The sequence below is a fragment of the Mizuhopecten yessoensis genome, unplaced genomic scaffold, assembly GCF_002113885.1.
Source record: "Mizuhopecten yessoensis strain PY_sf001 unplaced genomic scaffold, ASM211388v2 scaffold10885, whole genome shotgun sequence".
Lineage (NCBI taxonomy): Eukaryota > Metazoa > Mollusca > Bivalvia > Pectinida > Pectinidae > Mizuhopecten > Mizuhopecten yessoensis.
This window is the reverse complement of record NW_018408770.1, coordinates 866,294-887,978: the sequence shown is the minus strand read 5'-3', so window position 1 is coordinate 887,978 and position 21,685 is coordinate 866,294. Positions and strand designations below refer to the sequence as shown.

General features: G+C 37.8%; 1 protein-coding gene across 12 annotated transcripts in view; it reads right to left on the bottom strand.

Annotated features, from left to right (window-relative positions):
* LOC110463285 overlaps nt 1–21,685 on the bottom strand; it is a 102,984-nt gene that overhangs the window by 20,288 nt on the left and 61,011 nt on the right. For all 12 annotated transcript variants that reach the window (XR_002464367.1, XR_002464368.1, XM_021517763.1 and 9 more), the window contains one exon: nt 2,323–2,931. Coding sequence is in view for 10 of the 12 variants with exons in the window: in XM_021517763.1 (XP_021373438.1) it covers nt 2,323–2,884 (562 nt within the window). In the remaining 2 variants the exon portion in view is untranslated. The remainder of the gene's footprint in view (nt 1–2,322; nt 2,932–21,685) is intronic.

The following is a 21,685-nucleotide window of genomic DNA, read 5'->3' as shown; positions in this document are numbered from 1 at the left end:
TGCACACATTCCCTAAATAAAAAGACGACAGCTAGTCTGTAACTTACGAAGACCTCGTGTTCAACGCAATAGTGGTGTTGGCATCTGCAGGCATCTAGGGTATCTCGTAACTGAATGAGCAGTCTCGTGGTAGCAGTCACTTCTTTTCCATGATGCAGATTAAAAAAGGGAGATTTTACCACTTCACACCTCTTACCGATTCTGATCCCCACCAATTCAGCTCTCAACACAGAACTAGCACTAACTGTGATGGACCAAAAAAGTGAGGATGTCAGATGGCTACTGCTGATGCTGTGCATTCACAGAAACATCACGCCAGGTTTCATATCCAATACATGTACATAAATGACTTTTTCTGGTGGTATCGGTCGATGAATCTTGACGACTGAGGGTAACATTGTAATAGAAAACTGTCAACACCAGATATCGGTGGATACAGCGGGTTGAAAGGGTTAAACAAAATTTGTCCATTATCTATCCAGGAAGTGTTTACTGCGGAGCCTTCAATACAGAAATACTGCCACTTTCTGAAATTCCCCACCCCTACATGACTTAAATGGAAGAGACCAAGCAACAGGATGGCCAGTTCGTTACTATGAGAATATAGGGGTGTTAGGAGGGAAAAACTACAGATATACCAATATTAAAGAACCACTCAAACAGATTATTGGAAATACATTTCAATCAAGTGTTTAATATGTTCCCGAAATATCAAATATAGCTTCGTCAAGGCAAGTATCATTTTCAAATTACAAGTGTAATGTTAAATTTGAAAATATTTTATTTAATATAATTGAATTAGGAGGTGCATACTAGGAAGAAGCCCACAATGTTGTGGTTTTACATGAAGTCTTACACAAACACATCACTGGATGATGTCTATAAACTGCTAGCAATCAATTAGCTTTTTTAAATTAGATACCTTAATTGTAACTCTACAATATTTGCTATAATTACTCGAAAACTTCAAAAATTGGAGTTTCTAGCTAGCAAGAATTTAGTTAACTACAATTGATTTTCACAGTGCAATAATGACCCTCTAACTAGTATTGGAAACATTCAAACACAAGCTTGTTTAAATAATAAATTAGGGAATCATTTTTTATTTTATTTTTAATTGTGAAATGTATACACGCTGCTATGATTAAATTAGGACATTCATGAAATTTTAATTACTTTGCTCTCAAACAAAACTTTGGTTCTTCAAACTTAAGGAAAATAAGAAAGATTTTAAAACAAAATCTAATTCAGCTCAGACAGATTAATGATGTAGTGACAACTGGCAGAAGAGAAGCAGTACACACCTCACTCAATCAGTCTTAGTTATAACACTTTCTATCAACAGACCCACACCTGATTAATGTACAGAAACCAAACACATATAAACAACACCAGGGAAATGGGGAATTGGAAACTTGTAAATGATCTTTTCAGTTTAAAAAACTAATTTCCAACTTGTAAATGATCTTTTCAGTTTAAAAAACTAATTTCCATCCTCAACACAACCAAATGCAGTAAGGTAGCTCCGACACCCCGTATAAAGACAGCCTTCTGACCAACACTTGAGCAACTAAGCCTGTATACGTACTACCAAAGAGTAAAGTTGACCAACCCTTTTGAAACTGAAGGTCTATGACCAAAGTTGAACAACCCTCAAGTAGCAATAGATTTATGATCAAAGTCGCCCAATCTCCCGACAATTACCGTTCATTCAAGGTGCACACTTACAATCCTTTGCTCAACACTTCTATCTCAAAGTTGTCATACAATGCCATATTGGCACGGAGTTTTAAATCAACCTTCTCGCTGCACAAAATATATCCATTATAAATAAGAAGACAATGATAAACTAAGAAGGTAAACAAATATGACGGCACAAACCAAACAGTAATAAAACACTGAACCTAAATGCCTCGAGGTTAGAGAAGGTAATGGCATAGCTACATTGTCCATCAAATTTTTACCCTTTTATAGGCCTGTATGATGGCCGCTAGTGAATGGATGAATGCCAATATGAACATTATCGCTATACTTAAGTATGTAGGGTCTAGCTAAATGCCATGAGATAGAGTGGCAATGAATCTTATGACTCTTTTTATTCCCAATTATGTGATTCATTGCCTAAACCCTTTGACCTTTGACATAGTTTCCCTTTATTTAATTAAGGAATCTCACCTATGACCTGAACTTTGTTACATAACTGACAGCAAACTGTTGTTTTCCACTTTAGCTTCTTTTGATCCTGGCAACAAAACCTAAACTCACTACTACCTAGGTAGTGACAACAATAATAGCTTCTGTTTAATTTAAGTAACCTCTCACCTTTGTGTTTCACTTCTGTGCTGACTGTGGCGTGGCCTGTATCTCGGTACTCAGCATGCATGCTCTCCGTCCCCCACACCTGGGCTGTTACATTTTCTGTCCCAACCCCTCGCATTTGCGCAGTGGCACGCTCCCTCCCCACCTCTGGCCGCATTTCTGCTGCAGCACTTTCAGACTGGTTCCGCCGGACCTGCGTGGTAGTATGTGGAAGTGAGGCTGAAGACGATACAGTGGAGTACGATTTCATTGAGGTTTGTGGCGGCAGGGATGAACTTGAAGACGAAGACATAGAGGAATGACCAGTCCTCTGTAGGAACTCGGAAGGTTTCACATTGTGGTTGGCATCCATGTTTACATTCACATGGCGTATCTCTGCTGTTGCCGTCCCCGTTGGGGGTCCCCATACACGATTTAGGGCAACATTGTTTGTCTCCGATCCTACAACATGGACCTCTGTCACCGTGGACTGTTGGTTATAACTGGTCATTTTACTGTCAAAACTCCTATCCACTGGAGATTCCGATATGAAGAGCATTCTGTCTGACCGTTCCATGGTTGTCATGGTAGTGTTGTTGGCGAAGGGCTGCTATGACGGCTTCATCGTGGAGTCTGTAATGACAAGAGGATACCTTTACTACATGTTTGATATGCGGCCATAAATACAGGCTGTATAAGAATCATTGTATATACTTGAATTGTGGACAAAACAGAAAAGGATTACATACACACGTGATAAATATGGTCCTCTGGCCCCTGGCTACAAATCCTCAGTTAGACGTAACACATGTTTGCTGGTTGGGTCCTTTCATCCCGTATTGAACACATTGAATAATCAACTGAGTAAAGCTGCCATGATAAAGGTATAGCCATCAGCTTTTGTCAGAAGAAGTTCCCTACTTTGAACAACTTTTACAGAAATTTGCATTTTAATTTTGCCTCTGTATATCAATACCTCTCTGCTATATATAATTGGACTGAAAATAAAAGGAGTCTGCCACGAGCTACAGCCACAGTTGGGCATCCATGTGAAAGCAACACAGCTGGATAAATATGAAAACCCACCACCTGACCAATACATTGATGAGCTTGATATTTCTATACACCAATATTATAGATTTTTTTAAATCCCCTGGTAATTTCTTCACAGTATAGAGTGTACCGATCTGCTAGAATTGGATCAAAACCCATTAGATAACTACAGTATGAATAAAATACCATGTGGATTGAAATCCTCAATATCAGAATTAGGATCGCCTGATAATGACTATGCAATAACGACAGGTGATAAATATGAAGCCTGTTAAGTTGCCCGATATATTTCAGCCATGATGGATTCCCCTATTAACAATGTAAACAACAAGCATGATACGAGTACTTGTTGTGTACAGGTGTAAATGAGAGATCACCGATACTTCATCACCAGGTAGCACTTGACAGGTTCTCGTTACATCTCTATCACACTCCTCGGGGTGAGAGGAAAGGTCCAAACTATCATGCATCAATGTAAATCAAGTCGTTTTATTATTTCAAATTTACTTTAAGAAATGAAATAGCTTGAGCTACTATGACATAGAGTCGCTTGCAACTGAAAATCTAATTAAAACTTGTTTCAAATTGAATTACTTTGAGTTAATACATCAGGGGTAAATTATACTCAATACTTAAGTTCTATTGAAACTTTTAGACATGTGATGCTAAATACAAGCATAATATTAACACGCTTAGCAAAATGCATACCTGTCTCGATTCCTGTTCCAAAAGAATCTTTCAATAGACTAAAAGCTGACAACTTACTTTCTCCTGCCTATATGAAGTCGTTAAGACAATTACAGTGTAATGTTGGGTACCCTACACATGTACTACTAATTACCACAAGCCTGTAACAGGAAGTGGTGGTTTCTCCGCTCAGGAGTACATCACTCCCGGGTGTTAGACTGGTGATGTGAAACAGGTGTACACAACCGAGCAGTTTTTAAGGTTTTCCACAAAGGAATCAATCAGCCTTTATGACTGAGAAGCTATCAGTGCATAATCCTTATGGGTGCCCTGGCCCACATCACAGGACTGCACTACACACAGTTTAATTACCCTGCTGCAGGTATTAGATACAGGTCTAAAGACAATCAACACTGTATTTAATCATTGGTACTGCAGGTGCTATACCTCCAGGAGGGAATATCTAGGTCCTCTGCCTCTTAGAGATCCCCAGGCATTGTACCTCTCAGAAGGGATCTACAGATCCAGTGCTTCTAAATAAAAAATCTCAAGGTTCAGGCTACTTTTTTAAGATGAGATCCCAAGGCCCTTTCCCTCTGAGAGGCGATCCCATGGTCTATAGCTCTGAGAGGGGATACTCAGACTCGGTACCTCTGAGATGGGAAAATCAGACTCTGTACCTCTGAGAGGCGACCCCATGGTATATAGCTCTGTATGAGGGTACTCAGACTCTGCGCCTCTGAGATGGGAAAATCAGACACTGAACTTCTGAGAGGGGATACTCAGACTCATCGCCTCTGAGAAGGGATATTCTGACTCTGCACCTCTGAGAGCTGAGATACTCAGACTCGATCTGCAACTCTGGAGGGGATACTCACACTCTGCACCTCTGAGAGCTGAGATACTCAGACTCGATCTGCACCTCTGGAGGGGGATACTCACACTCTGCACCTCGGAGAGGGGATACTCAGACTCGATCTGCACCTCTGGAGGGGTTACTCACACTCTGTGCCTCTGAGAGGGGATCCTCAGACTCTGTACCTCTGAGAGGGGATATTCACACTCTGTGCCTGTGATAGGTGATACTCACACTCTGTACCTGTGATAAGTGATCCCCTGGTACTCTTTAACTATAAGCGATGATTCCCTGGCCCTGACTTTTTAGAGGGGATCTCCAGGTGCTGTACCTCTGAGAGATAATCCCTATAAGCCCTATACCTCTGAGAGGGGATCCTTAGTGTTGTACCTCTGAAAGGGGATTCCCATCAGGCCCTGTATATCCGAGAGATGATACACAGGCCCGGTACCTTTGAGAAGGGATCTCTAGGGCCCTGTATCTCCAAGAAGGGATCCCCAGGCCCTGTATCTCTGAGAGATGATCCACAGGCCCTGTTCCTTTGAGAAGAGATCTCTAGGGCCCCGTATCTCTGAGGATAACAATTCACATTCCAAATGACACCTGCTTCACTTCCATTCTACAGGGGTCTAATTACAGCAGGGAAGTCTAGCCAATTACTGAGAATGTGGGAGGTGAATTGTAGTAATGTGCACATAACCTGTATGTATCTAATGATACCAACTCTGCACTAGCTCATTTTCCTTCCACTGAAACTGTCTTGGGACAGAAGAAATTTGTTTTCATTCTCAATGTTTTTTGTAAAACTCATTGAAACATTAAGTGTTCTATTTAAAGTGAAATTGGAATTGCCACATCAGTATTTAGTTTATGTGCCAAGCTTAGGGCCAGGTTTAGGAACTGTGCTGCAGATTAAAATATTGGAACCATGCTTTCAAGAAGGAACAATTAAAAGAGCACAATCTTAAGTTTATAATGATATCCCAGACACAACAACTCTAAATCCTTCCAGCTAAAAACAATTTAAGTCCCTTTCCATCTCAAGCTCTTTGACTTTTCAGTTATTATATTTTAAGACATGGTAAATGCATTTATCGCTATTAAAGTTCAACCAAATCTAAATGGATTTAGCTATTATTGGTTGAACTATACAATGTAAGTGCAATCACATGGTTGAAATAAAATACGATCTCACCACTTTACATATAAAATTGTGCTAAAATACTTTTTCTGATTTTATATACCTTGTATATACAAAAGCATAAGTTTTCTACTAAAATTTAGGTATTACTCATTCACCCCTGAAATTTCATAATGAACTGTTCCAACCTTTCAATTGGAAGAGTTCAAATGTGTCTTCAGGGGTAAATGAGTTAAAATCTGTATATATATGGTAGCCTTTTATACTGATACTATATATATGAGGTGGAACATTTATAGATATCTACCTACCATAAACAGGTAAGCTATGAATGGCCAGGTTTACCTCTAATCTGTCTTACGCAAACTGTATGGGAACGATTATCATTCATAAATACACATCAACAATGAGTTAGGGCAAGGTCAGCTTTGATAGCTAGGTCACTACAGGTCTTACCAGGTACTACTACTGGTCAGTATGGTCACAGTACGGTCAGTACATCGGGACAACTGTCCATTAATTGTCCACAATTGAAGGCTTTACATCATACACTGATCATAGAATATACTAATACTCAGATTATCATGATCGACACATCTGTTGACAGCCATATCAATAAACTGCACATTTCCTGACAAAGTTATAGCCATTTACTGGGAATAAGCCCACATTTGGGATAACTATGAATGCGGAATTACACTGCACCATTTTTTCGACAGATTTGTATAGAAGGCCATATCTGGGAACACCTGTTTCTGGCTGAAATTAAAATATATTCTGATTGGAAAATAAATCTAGTAGCTAGTTCAGCCATTGTTTAAAGTCAGACAATCTCCAAATATCCAACGTAAAATATACTTCATACAAGCAGAAGATCAAAACGGCCATTGACATAAACCAGGCACCATGGATACATGTACCCCAACAAAATTCCAAACTACTACCTAACTATTTGGAAAGACTGCTACCAGAATAACAATCAAAAGATCGATCTGTCTTTCAGGCCCCCTCATAAAAAGCCAGTTCTGTAAAGAGGGGTAATCTTCCTATAAGGACTCTTGCCAAAAAGACCTGTTAAAAGAAGCCATCCATCTGTCTTTGCCAAAAGGACCTGTTAAAAGAAGTCATCCATCTGTCTTTGCCAAAAGGACCTGTTAAAAGAAGTCCTCCACCTGTCTATAAAGCCGATGTCGAACAAATCAAGCTTCCAATCAAACAAGGTCTTTCAAAAGACACGGGACCTGTCTACATACAAAGAAAATAGAACTGCCGATAGGTCATCCAACACTATATAAAGACACTTGTCCAAAGCAAAGTCAAGGACCTACCAAGAGGAATCATTATAGTAGATCACCTGTGTATAAAGACCCTGGTCAGACGAACCACCATTTCTTTTAAAGGACCTCTGCAAGAAGACCTCTCAAAAGAGCCACCTTCTAAAAAGACTTGTGAAAAGAAGCCACCTACTGGCCTAAAGGAAAAGTTAAACGAGGCTTTCTGCGTAAAAGGACTCCTGTAAACCTGGTCTTAACATGTCATCTGTCCGTAAGGAGCATGCAGCACTTGCGAAGACACCCCTGCATGTCAATATCCCATTATTAGTATCTATCACAAATGAATGCAGTCACAAACCAGGTAATCTTCAAAGCCAAGTTCCCAGAGCGGTACATCAAAGGCTGTCAGTATCTGTTTACCTATTTCATCAGGTTCACAACAGTGCAAGTCTATATACTCTCATCCTCTGATAACAATTTGTCCGACTTATCAAAGACAATTACCAGTGATGGCCTTCTATCAGATAGCACTTCTGTAGTGTCAAAGAGTCACTTCAGGTCTGGTAATAAACCAAACTCCTGTTTTACATCTCTTCAAAAAAAACATGAGGCAACCTCCGCTGAATTTTTATCTGAACAAGCATGCAGAGATCTTTCATACATATAACTTGCATGCTGATATTTAGTAAGTAAAATCCCCATTAAAGACATATGTGTTAAACAGGTTGTTGGAGAACTTAGAATCGTAATCACAGATGTACACAATCGGTTAAGAAGTGTACAGTCGCACACATTTATAAACAACCCAAACATTTATGTACGTCACTGGTAACATTTACCTGATGCTGTAAAGCTCTACTAAGATATCTGCCTAACAGTGTAAGTCCCTGTAATCCCCAGTCACTCAGTGGTAAGTAGTCACTGATCAGTTTAATGTTTAATGATATACTACACCTGTAACGATGTACCTGTCTCTGGGGTACAGGTATACTCATCCTACCATTACATTATAACGGCCAATGAAGTATAACCATCACAGTCCCTGATTATGATGTACCTTATTAACAGTGTACCTATTACCTGGGTACAGCTTTACTTATCCAACCATCACTTGGTAGCAAGAAGTTCCTGATTAATGAAGATCTTTAACGATGTACCTGTGACTAGGGTACAGGTACATCGTTAATCAGGGCCTACATATTACTGTATGATGGGTAGGCATCCATATGTATACCTGTACTCTAGTCACAGGTACATCGTTAAAGATCTTCATTAATCAGGAACTTCTGGCTACCAAGTGATGGTTGGATAAGTAAAGCTGTGCCCAGGTAATAGGTACACTGTTAATAAGGTACATCCTAATCAGGGACTGTGATGGTTATACTTCATTGGCCCTGATTATGATGTACAATGTACCTGTAATGATGTACCTGTCTCTGGGGCACAGGTATACTCATCCTACCATTTCATTATAACGGCCAATGAAGTATAAGCATCACAGTCCCTGATTATGATGTACAGTGTACCTGTAATGATGTACCTGTCTCTGGGGCACAGGTATACTCATCCTACCATTACATTATAACGGCCAATGAAGAATAACCATCACAGTCCCTGATTATGATGTACCTTATTAACAGTGTACCTATTACCTGGGTGCAGCTTTACTTATCCAACCATCACTTGGTAGCAAGAAGTTCATGATTAATGAAGATCTTTAACGATGTACCTGTGACTAGGGTACAGGTATACATATGGATTGCTACCCATCATACAGTAATATGTAGTCCCTGATTAAAGATGTACCTGTGACTAGGCTACAGGTATACATATGGATTCCTACCCATCATACAGTAATATGTAGTTCCTAAATAACGACGCACCTTTGACAATGTACTTGTCATGATGGACAAGTCATACAGTCATACAGATATATCTACAGAATCACAACAGGTCACTGTAGATGTGGACATGTCAATTACATACTTTACCAGGTTTTGTTTATAATGCCTCAGATAAAATTAGGTTTGTAGCAGATACAGATACAATACCATCTAAATTTATGACATAAATAACCAGCTGTAGGGCATACCACACTCTAAGTCTACCCGTCTGACCACATTGTAGATCCTTAACCTATTTGTAATACCTGTCCTGGTTTCAACTGGAAGTGATGAGGAACAAAGTACTGAACCAATCAATAGGTATTACTTTTACCTACGGTTCTCACTATTGACTTTTCATCTGAGCGTAATTGATTTTTTTATATACAAGTATATACCTGATGGCTGTATGTTTGTACACTATAAACAGTACTGACTTTCACTGCCTTGTTTACCTCCCTCCCTCCAGGCTCCCTATCACCCTGTATATATAACTGCACTGCTATGTTCGTACAAAGGGGGCTATATGTCTTTGAGTAAGGTTGCCGTTAATGATACAAGTATAAGATCGACATAAGGGCTACCTTTGTTGATGTAAATTGAAATACTTCATGCACACTAAAATATACTTTGAAAATGAAATACAGCTCACAGATTGATAGCAATTTCTTTATTCTGTGATCGAGATATGGTCCTCTTAAAAGGTATTGACATTGGACTCAAGGTCACCAATGACAAGGACCAATGGAGTGAAGGTGAGAGTGAAGCTGGCCTACCTGTGGCCAGCATACATCACTAGCCCTTTGATGGGGGTGTGAGGTCAGTTCCTGTGACAGCTGAGACAGAGGTGTTCACCCTAACACATGACAGGGCTACTTAGACATCCAGTGACCTCGCCCAGCCTCCAGGACATAGGTCAGGGGTCAGGGGTCATCGTCAGGGAAACACCATACATCACACACTTTCAGCACTGCCCTGGTGGGGGTATACTGCAGTCGTCATAGGTAAATAATTACAACTATCTATTACAGACCACAGGATTGCTTTGCTTAGGATTTTAACTGTCTCTTGTGACAACTACTCCATTTACACATTAAATCAGTCAACTATGGCTGACTAAAAAAAAAATCTGCTTGCAACCAATTGTGGTGGGCTTTTTATAAGCAACAAAGTGATTTCTATAGAACCTGCTTTATCCAAATATGGGGTTCTAACTTAAGAATCTTAGAAGCAGTCATAGACCTTTAGGTGATGTCAGTGCCTGATCATGGGATGAATGCATAACTGCATTCTTTAACCTACCAATTTTAGTAATTCTTCTTAAATTAAGTGATAAAAATATATAATCTTCAAAACTTTTACAGTAATTAGAAGATTTACATCACGATTTTTGCTGTTTGTAATATCAGTTTACAGCTTTTATTACAGCAGTTGTAGCACTTTCTTTATCAACATTTTGTTTTCCTCAGTAGTTTATGAGGAAGATACTAGTTCATGTATCAATAATCCTCTCTAAATATGACAAGTTAAATCTGCTCTGGTTCATTAAGCATAATACATGTATCAGCAAAATAAATCCTCATTATCATCACTATTATAATGGAAAGACAATGGTCTTAAACAAGTGGTATTGGTTCTCTCCATTGGTGACAAATTCTAAAGTCTAACACTGAGTTGTGTATCAGCCTGACTAGCCCTGGATAAGGGGGTATTGTAGCCACCCCTCCAGAGTGGCTGCCCTGGGACAAAGCCGTCCTTCTTCCCCTGAGTGAGAAGGGGCGTGTCAGCTCTGATGTAACAGTGGGACGGAACTTTTTTTCACTGAGGGCCTCTGTTTACCACAGATAAATTTACCAGGCAGTAATTATCTCAAATCAATCCAAACGTTTTACTGCATGACCTATTCCACTAACCTCATATATCTTATACCATGGTCGGTTCTATCCTGATCAGACTATCTGGGAATCTCAGTGTCCAGGCCCTTCTTATGAAGGAGTATGCAGTAACAGCGATGGGATGAGGTCCTAATACTTTACGTTTTACAGTCTGACTACAATATTTTTGGGACCAGTCCCATCACCTCAGTGGACCCTGGTCAATACTGAATCCATCAGTGTCCAGTTAATATATGATAGGGAGATGGGTTTTAGACAAGTGTCGGGTTGTAGAGCATTGTAGGGTCTCCTAATGACTGAAGGTCAAACTGTCCTACAGTGTTATATGTAAAGTACCTATGTGTCAGTGATGTGTCCATTGATCACTCTGTGGGAACAGTGATAAACACACCACCTGTCATAGTAGTGAACATTGATAACAGTACAGTCATATACTCAATAATAAACACTTAGTTGTATGGGCTAGTAAATCTACCGTACCTACATATACAGGTAGGCAATTATAAACAGTGTTATGCAGTGAATGAACACATGTAACAATAATCATGATGTCATCAAATGATAACGAAAGAACATTTAGCCTTCCAGATTATATATCATGACGTCACAATGTTGACAACAGTGATACAGCCAAGATGGTGGAATTTCAGTCTTTAAAATTTATGCAAAAAAAACACCACACTTTTTTATTCAATATTTGCAAAAATTTGTAATAAAAAAAGGTTTTACATGCATGTGTTTCCATTTCATATGAGATTTGAACCATTCATTTACATTCAGTACTAGCTGTAGAAGGTGGTAGCATATATCCCAGTGTGTGGTATAGAGGGTGGTGACTGGTGATATGCTAAGTGATGTATCTAAGTGATGTATCTATAATAAACATGTAAATAGAACCGCCTGATCAATATATATATAAGGTCTTTGCGTATTACAGAGTTATCTTCTCGTTAGAGCAGGTATTGATTGTTACGTCATCGGTTCGTGTGAGAAAATTACGTTGTTTTCTCAAAAATTGATGACGTTCCTCTCACAAACAAATGACGTAACAATCAATACCTGCTCTCAAGAGAAGATAACTCTGCAATACGCAAAGACGGAAAAGCAGCTCTTCATTTATTTGTTGTTGTACATACAACACTGGCATATAAGTTGTACTGTATTAATGAATATTATTTAGAATAATCTGGAAACACATCCTACAAGAAAGTTTCATCATTAAGGTCCCTATGTAATGTTCGATATTTTACATTTTAATTTTTGAGCATTAAATCTTTTAAAAGCCATATATTAACATGATTTCTTGATTACAAAGTTCAGAGAGCTCCTCCACCTAACTAGCATTCATGATAATTACAAAGTAATGAAAAAACCAAGAGATAGCCAGTTATATATCAAAGTTCACTGAGTGTGCAACAATTCAAATGTATTTTGTATCTCATTTCTTCTCATTTCCAATATTTCAGTAATTCTAGTTTTACCTGGCACTGATATTTCCACTTTCCTCACGGTTCCCTTCTAGGATAATCCATCATTACCTTATATAAGTGTGAGGTTAAACCCATGTTCCTAGCCACAGAATCAATGTTACAAACTCCTGTAGCCAATCATCAGCATACCTGGTGGGTGAATGCAGGTGATAAGCGGTGCATTATATCACTATAAATATATTGATAGTCCTTATCTTGCGTAGCCACACGTTACAGAATAAATGTTTCCATTCTGTGTAAGTCCAACAAGTACTGGTGTCAGATCTGAACACTATCTTACAAGAACTTGGTCCAGCAATCAAGACCAATCACTACATCATTAAACTGCCAAAACCTTACATCTCTACCCTGATCACAATTTATCATAGCTGAGGAGGTGTGTTATGCTTCCAGTTTGTAATCAACACAAGCTGTCGAAAACTTTTAAAGGGACCTAGCACAACCAGGTAAAATACATCATTTACCACTTTGACATCATTAGCACTGCATGCCTATCAATGCCTTTTGGAAGTCTATTAGCACCAACTGTATATTTTGCTTACTAAGCACATTCAGAAAACCTAACCAATTAGCACCATTCTTCCAAGTCTAATGCCTTTGTAGTACTTCACCAGTACAGTAGCTTGTCTCAGTCAAAGTTCACCTATATAACATTACTTTTTATCTTATATACCGGGTATTTATTATTTAATCCCTATTAGCACGCTTGCCCTCCTGTATTTGCTCCTATATAACTCCACAGGGAGTGTATGTTTCACTCTAATACTCCAGACCCGCACTCAGCTTGTGTGTTATACTTATATAGTGACATATAGTTCCCCTTCTAGTCATGTTGTAAGTATACATATACATTGTAAGTATCCGGAAATATATGTTGACTGTGTCCTTTTCACCCCTAGGGATTGTAATCAAATCAATTTCTATTTAGTTTTTACAGACAGAGCGGCAACAGAGTTTTGTCCACTGGCTATAAACATGCAGGTATATGTTTATATAAATGTCTGTTATTTGTTTAGTTGGAATCCTACAGTAACAGTAAGTAAAGTGTAAATATACCGTGTAACGGAGACCTACGGCAAAGGTACAATACCTACATCAATGAAATTAAACTTATATAAAAACTGGCAAGATTTAGAAATTAAAATAACAATTATAACATCTGGAAATCCCTGCCACTGACTTAAGGGTGTATGCTTTCTTAAATTACTGTGTGATGAATCCCCTTTTCAGAGAGTTACATACTTAAAGATACCTAATATATCTGACCAATTTAACTAATGGCATATTTTCATAACATGCATGAATGCAAACATTTTTAAGTGGTACATGTACATTGTACAATGTGCAAGGTAGCATATAACCTTCACTTCTTATTGCAACAAATGTTATGCTTCTATATTTGAAATAATAGATTGCCAGGCATGCTTTTTAATTTCTTTTGTTCACAATCCATTGCTACCATTTTCAATGAATGCAGATATATTATAAATGATATAGGTTTTTCTTTAATTTAAATAAAATAAAACTTGAAAATGTCTGTAAGACATGAATGCCTCCACATCAATGCAAATTAGAGGCATCAACTCAATAAATTTTCATAAATAATAATAATGACCTTAAATGCATAGATCATTGAACCCTGAAATATCCTATTTGACCTTTGTATAAAAGTTTGACCAAAATCCATTAGGACATGGAGTTGCTAGAGTGTCATCACTAAACTAATTGACAAAAAGTAACAATGACCTAGGCTTTAATTGACCCTGGAACTCTGAAATAGGACCTCATTCAAGTTATTCTCACATTGCTTGACCTTTGTGTATAATCTAAACAAAATCCATCAATGAATGAAGTCCTTAGAAGGATCAAAACAGGACAAAACAGGACGGGCATTGGTAACACTGTATAGGCCCCGATAAAATAGTAGAGGCATAAAAATCAAATTCAGCAGTGATTTAAATGATTGACCAAGACTGTTGACTGACCAAGACTGTTGACCAATTGCAAAGAACCTACTGTTAATTAGTTAACACCAGATGACGGTTGAGTTCACCACTGGATGTTGCATGGGTCAATCTTATGTACTGAAGTAGTTGATATCAATCAAATTATCTTAATAAAGCAATTTACTGGAGGTCAATTCAATTAACTTGATAATTCAATCTACTGGAGGTTCCGCAAAGTAGCTTAGTAAAGCAATCTGTTTGAGGAACATAAGCACTGAAGCAGTACATAACTGGTAATACCATTGCTCAAGTAGAAATCTTATACACTTTGATTTCATAAACCCTCAGATTGCAGTATCATAGAGACAGAATCCTGAGTCTTACTATTTTGTCTTGGACTCACCTTAATTTTGCAAAATTGCACCATATAGTGTTACTTTGCAATGAAGTAAGTGTCCAGATACTTCACTGGCACCCATCAAAGACTTTTTTTGCATAATTGTTTTTCATAATTTAGCAAATAGCAATAAACACAGATCATTAATTACCCAATGTCAGAATAGATCATAATTACCCAACGTCAGAATAGATCATAATTACCCAATGTCAGAATAGATCAAAATTACCCAATGTCAGAATAGATCATAATTACCCAACGTCCGAATAGATCATAATTACCCAACGTCAGAATATATCATCATTTCCCAACGTCAGAATAGATCATAATTACCTAATGTCAAAATAAATCATAATTACCCAATGTCAGAATAGACCATAATTACCCAATGTCAGAATAGATCATAATTACCAAATGTCAGAATAGATCATAATTACCCAACGGCAGAATAGATCATAATTACCCAATGTCAGAATTTATCATAATTACTCAATGTCAGAATAGATCATAATTACCCAACGTCCGAATAGATCATAATTACCCAACGTCAGAATAGATCATAATTACCCAATGTCAGAATAGACCATAATTACCCAATGTCAGAATAGATCAAAATTACCCAATGTCAGAATAGATCATAATTACCCAATGTCAGAATAAGGTATAGAGTACACATCTGTTCTGTTTAGGTCATTCTTATTGACTAAGTCTATGCTATCAAGCTTTTAAAATCAATACAAAGTGGTAGATCCCTGAGTTGGGTTTGATGGTCTTTCAGACTCCTTCCTTCTCTCCCCAAACCCTTACTTTAGTTCTTCAGATAGAACACTGCAGTAGGAGTCAAAACTTAGACACAGTGCATGCAACACTTGGAAGTGTCTCGCACACACACCTAAATCATGCTGTCCATTCTGTGCAGGAAAACATCAGGGGACAAGCACCAAATACTGCTTACCACAAAAAACCCATTTCTCTTTACCTTTATTCTGTACAGACATGCTATAAGTCATACAGTAGACTACAATACCAGTGTTTTGGTGTGGGGGAGCGTCAGATCAGGTACCTACCGTTAATCATAAGAGAGCAAGGTTTAGCTGACAAGGCTGGTGTACCACATCTACTGGGAGCCAGACTCCTGTTTATGTAATCCTACCCACCGGCTCTGCTGGTCCTGAAGCACTCTCCAGATTAGGCACATTAGTGTAAATCTTTGAAAGTAGTGCATTTACAAAGCTCAATAGCTCATGTGGTAAAGGTTTGTTGTTTGGATGTCTAAAAAAATTGACAAATTCTATCATGATAAATGTCTGCAGACATTAACTTTCCAGTGGCCACAGGGCGGTCCTCCACCACCAAAACTTAGCATGTCTTAAATTACCAAAGCTGTTAATAGGACGTAAAACACAAACAAACTAAATAAAACCAAACATTAAATTTCTATCGAAATCAATAGAGTTGTCGTAAAACACATAGCATATACCAGTAATTAAGTTCACAAAGGTCAAAGATGATATGACCTCTAAGCAACAGGAACTGGTCCTGACTCCAGAGTATTGTGGTCATTCTGGATATTGTTTAAAGGAACCTTATTCGACCAGAACAGTGGACTTAGCTTGAGGTTTATCCCTATGGGTATTATAATATCTAACAGGTGTAGAACAATGGCCAGTCAAACAAATGTACATCTACGTTTGCTTCCAGGAAACTTACTTCTGTATGATGCTGATGAATTTCATGAGGATGTTATGACCTAGCTAATATTTTCATTAATTAGTTAGCTATAGAAAATGTTCAATGACAGTAGTATTACTGTATAGCGTATTCAGTTTTGAAGGTCAAGTTTTGGCGGTTTACTATTTGGAACTTTATCATTTTTAAAGGATGGTTACTATATTAAACATTTTGTGTATACGGTAAGCAAACTGTCATCTCTATGTTAAGTGACAGTATCACAATATTATCACTAGCTTTCATGCCCTGTTGCCATCATGGTATGTAACTTTCATATGCACATATTTTACTTCATTCAATGCATAAACAAGAATAACAAACAACTTTTTTTGCGGTGAAGAAGACATTTTTTTCCAGACTTATGATAATGGGAAGCTTCACCAAACGTACATCTATCAGCTTCATGAAGGTATGAGCGTGATCATGAAGCGTGTCTGATGAAAGATATTTTGATCATGCAGCGTGTCATAAGAGACGGAGCAGAGAATGCACATCTACATATATAGGTAAGTTATCACAGGGTAATCTACAGACCACACCCACATCACCAGTTAGTAAGACTTCAAAATACTGCATAATCTACGTCAGAACATGAATAACAACAAGGCGTTCTGAGTAATATATTCGTTACAGAATAATCAAACTTTACCAATTGAGTAGAAGTAGAATTTTTTAATCTAGTGTTTTAAAAATGTGCCCTACTATATATTCTCATGGAACTTGTTATTTTGCAAGCATACAAACTCAGCATTACTTTTTACAATGGTCTAGCTTTAAAATTGACATGATACCTACTGAGTTATGTATTATAAGGAGGTAATTTTTGCCACAATTAAATTTGTTCGCCTTCCATGATGAGGGGGGATTTATCATAAAAGCAAATATGGAATTTATCATAAAAGCAAATATAAGTACACAAAATACTGTATGTATGGTAATTGCATACACAGGGTGTAGTTAAAACACTGGGCAAATATAACATTCACTTGTGAAGGGCGTATATTTAACTGGGTGCAAATTTATCAGCACTGTATACAGTATTTCTTTCATGTCTATAGACTTAATTTGTTCAATAATGTAATTATTGACTTATTAGTACAGAGTATAATATCTGGCAGAAATTATGAGAAGAACTTACAACAGAGTGTTGTGTGTAAGCCTCCTCCCAGACTTACTGTGCCTGATCCATAAATAAACCAGAGATTAAATTCCCTATAAGTCCTGTGTCACAATACAAATAACAGTTTTCATTCATACACAAAGAGGACAGAAACTGATATAGCATAACAGGCAGCCCTTAGAGAGAGAATATTTAGGTAACAAAGCCAATCCGATGGATATACACTAAACCCATTTTAGTGTACCATACTTTGCTAACACTCAAGTCTATGGCCACACAAAACCAACCAGTTCTTAGCCACCCAAAAAAGCTGGAAGGGATTTAACAGTTATGGCCATCTTGACCCAAATCCTCTTCAACCTACAAGGCACAAGCTAAGACCCCAAATATTTACCAACTCTGTAATGGTGTAAACATATTGACATAGCCTATACTTGGTAGATACTTTTAATGGCCTTTGATCTGTGACCCATGACCTAGCTATTACCCCCCTAATAATTTTAATAGCTGTACCAATACTTATATGAATGGACAGAAACAAGTCAGGCATGTTACTGCTATACTAGCTATAGTCCTCCTACACAACAAAACCATCGTCAGCACTGTCTGTTCTTATATCAATAACCATTTACATATCTATTTAAACACATTTTCGATGCAGATTTAGACATCATGCAAAGAACTTTGTGAGTCTTCAGATTAAAAAAAAACCTCCAGATTGAAAGAAAGGTAATGTATTATATTTCAAATTTGATCACTGTAACAATGTAGGTGTACACCATTATATGTCAGGTATATGTTTAATTACAGTATTCTTCCCTCCAGCTGTCAATCCAGCACATTGTACTGCAGCCCTGTGACCGATTTATGGAGGCTCCACGTAAGTTCAGCCTCCATGCTTCCTTTAAAACAGCCACAGCAGTCAATCACTGAGAACAATATAACGATTTACCTATCACAGGTGTAACTGACCTTTCACTAAATGCACCTGTAATGTCATACAAACTAGCTCATCTAGCTACACCCAAATCTACCCTACTCATTATAACAGGCCAACTAGAAAAAGTGTGTACGTCCAGAATATATACAGACATACTTGTGGTGATACCTGGATCCCTAGCAGACAAACGAGACCTTGTACATCTACTAGATGTCCCTATATACTCCTACACCATTCCCCAGTGCCCTCCACTCCTTGATAGATCAACTCCCACACAACCAACCTGAGATCTTTAACAAGGGCACACGATCAAAAAAAAATCAATTTGAGAAAATAACAAAACTTGTGTAATGTTTAAGTGTATGGCCAATCCTAACTTATACATGTATATAAAGATAAATATGTAGCTTACTTGTCACCAGACTCTGTTAAGTTCCATAAGTGGACCATGGTGGCTACTGATTAGCTTGACCGCCAGACTGACCAATGGCCGAGGTACCAGGACACTATGACAAGTTGTCCACTCTCACTCAGTTTGCTTAGTTATCAAAATGTAAACTGAGATAGGGCACCCAGAGGGCTGGGGTAAGATGTCCTGGCCAAGACTGACCAACGCTACGACACCTGCATATCTTTGTTTTACTTGACCTCACTTACCCTAATCTCTACACGATACTGTCTTACATTAGCATACAAGTTCAATTTTGAGGCACGTAAATTTCATATAAATAACATAATTATTTTGTAATCATTTAAATCCACAACTCCAGACTACGTAGTACCTCACAATTTATTTGTCCCGTACCACAGGAAATGCCTCCACAATACAAACTTAGTGTGACGCCCTTTGGAATATCATCTTGTGCTTATAATTATATTTCTGTTTGAGGCAGATTATATCTGTCTGAAAAATGGAGACAATTTAAGGATGTCAAGCAGACAAACAAGGACCATTGTGTTATTGTTACTGTTGACAGTTCCCTATTTTCATGGAAGACAAAACTTCAATGAAGTTCAAGTGTCATGGCAAGAAGGCAATAGGTGGGGGGTGGGGGTGGGGATGTCCTTACAGAACCTTGTCATAGTGACACAGACCAAATAATTCAACAAAGAAACAAAATGGATGGATTAATAATCATCTATATTGAATGCCTCAAGTGTACACAAATTTTGACAACACTGCTTGGCTTACGTTGGTCGACGTCACACTGTTGGTCGACGTCACACTGAGTCGTACAATTCCACACTGCAGTCCCACTGCCATACCAAATAGTGCCAAACTTGTCGACACTCAAATTAGGAAAAGGTATTTTAACTGTTGTTAATCTCCGGCAATCTGTGTATACCTGATCACTGCCAAAGTCTACACTCACACAGCCAGCTACAATAACAAATCAATTCCACTTTAATATGCCTTCTTTGATTCTGGTCCCGATTTGTAACATATCTGCAGTCAAGTTGTATGGTTGATGATCTAAGAATACATTAAATGACGTCAGCTAGTTCAGAATACCTTTTAAATAGTATTGTTTCTTCTGTATTCATTACTACACACCTGGAAATCCCAGAGTTACTGATCTACTCTAAATCTCCGTACAATCTTAGTACATGTACCTCAATACACAGTTCACTATGTGTACTAAGAACCCACTGACAAATTTAGTAGGAACTCATTTTGAACCACCTTATAGTACTTTTACTTGCATTATCAATGGTATGACCAATAAAGATTATAAAACCGGGAAGGAAATCAATGATTTATCCATCATAAAATACAGTAAAAGACATATATGGGGGATAACATCTAGAAACTTAGCTTGGTTCAATAGTTATATGCTGCAGTATCATAGTAGAATGTTTTTCTAAAGTTACGAAAACATTTTCTAAAGTTACAAAAAAGACCAATAATGAGAAATCAATAACAGCAATCCGCCAATCAAGTCCATAATGTGTCTGTTACTTCTTATCTAAATAATCAAATTAGTACACATTGAAAATCATACCCACATGTAAAACGAAACCTCACATTTCCTAAGGCTCATACCCATATGTAGAACGAAACCTCACATTTCCTTAGGCTAATCAATCACCAAATGTGTTTTTAATTGGTCAATTAAAAACTTCACTGATTCCATATTGAAATGTACTTGATCCTGATCACTGTAACACAGGAAGTACAATATGTACTAAATACTGATAAGATTGTTGCTCATTTGTTAACACTTTCAATACTCCAAGCTTTACACAGGGGACAACGCACCGCTCTGCAGGAAATTATCATCAAACTTCATGTGCTGCTGTCTTCAATTTCCCTGACAACGCTTGAAAATTCAGCAGTAAATTGGAATCATGTGAGAAGAAACATTTGTACATGCAGGCTTAATAATGATCCTCCAATGGGGGAAGGTGTGCTTTAGGTTGATAAGGGCAGGTGCCCCTTGTAATAAGGACAGCTTTATCTGTCTTATAGCCGCAAAGGTAATCCCTGGCCAAACAAACGCAGGGAAAAGCACACTCCTAGATACTATATAGTAAACGTGCCACATTCTGCAATATTCGTATTTGAATTGAGACAAATGTTCACTTTAATGTGTTATGGTAAATGCTGTTTGATGCTGATGGCATAAACATATGGGTTGTACGATCCTTACTGCAATCACCACAACCTTTGTTTGAATTGTCAGACATTTACTACACTAATAGTCGTAAAAAACAAATTGTTGAAAGCAACATTTTTTAATTGAGACTGACTTTAGAGTAAACACCATTATACAAATGACATGTTCTATCTCTGTTTTCAATCTTTTTGAAACTTTTAGAAGGCATAAAAAAATCAACATTTTGTAAAAGCCATGAATCGTCATATATACAGTGCAAAAATGCTGACTAACAAATACAGGAAGTGGAATCAGACTTTCCCAGACAAAATTGCAAAAGGATATAGAAGATAGAAGAAATGTCACTGGAGATTACG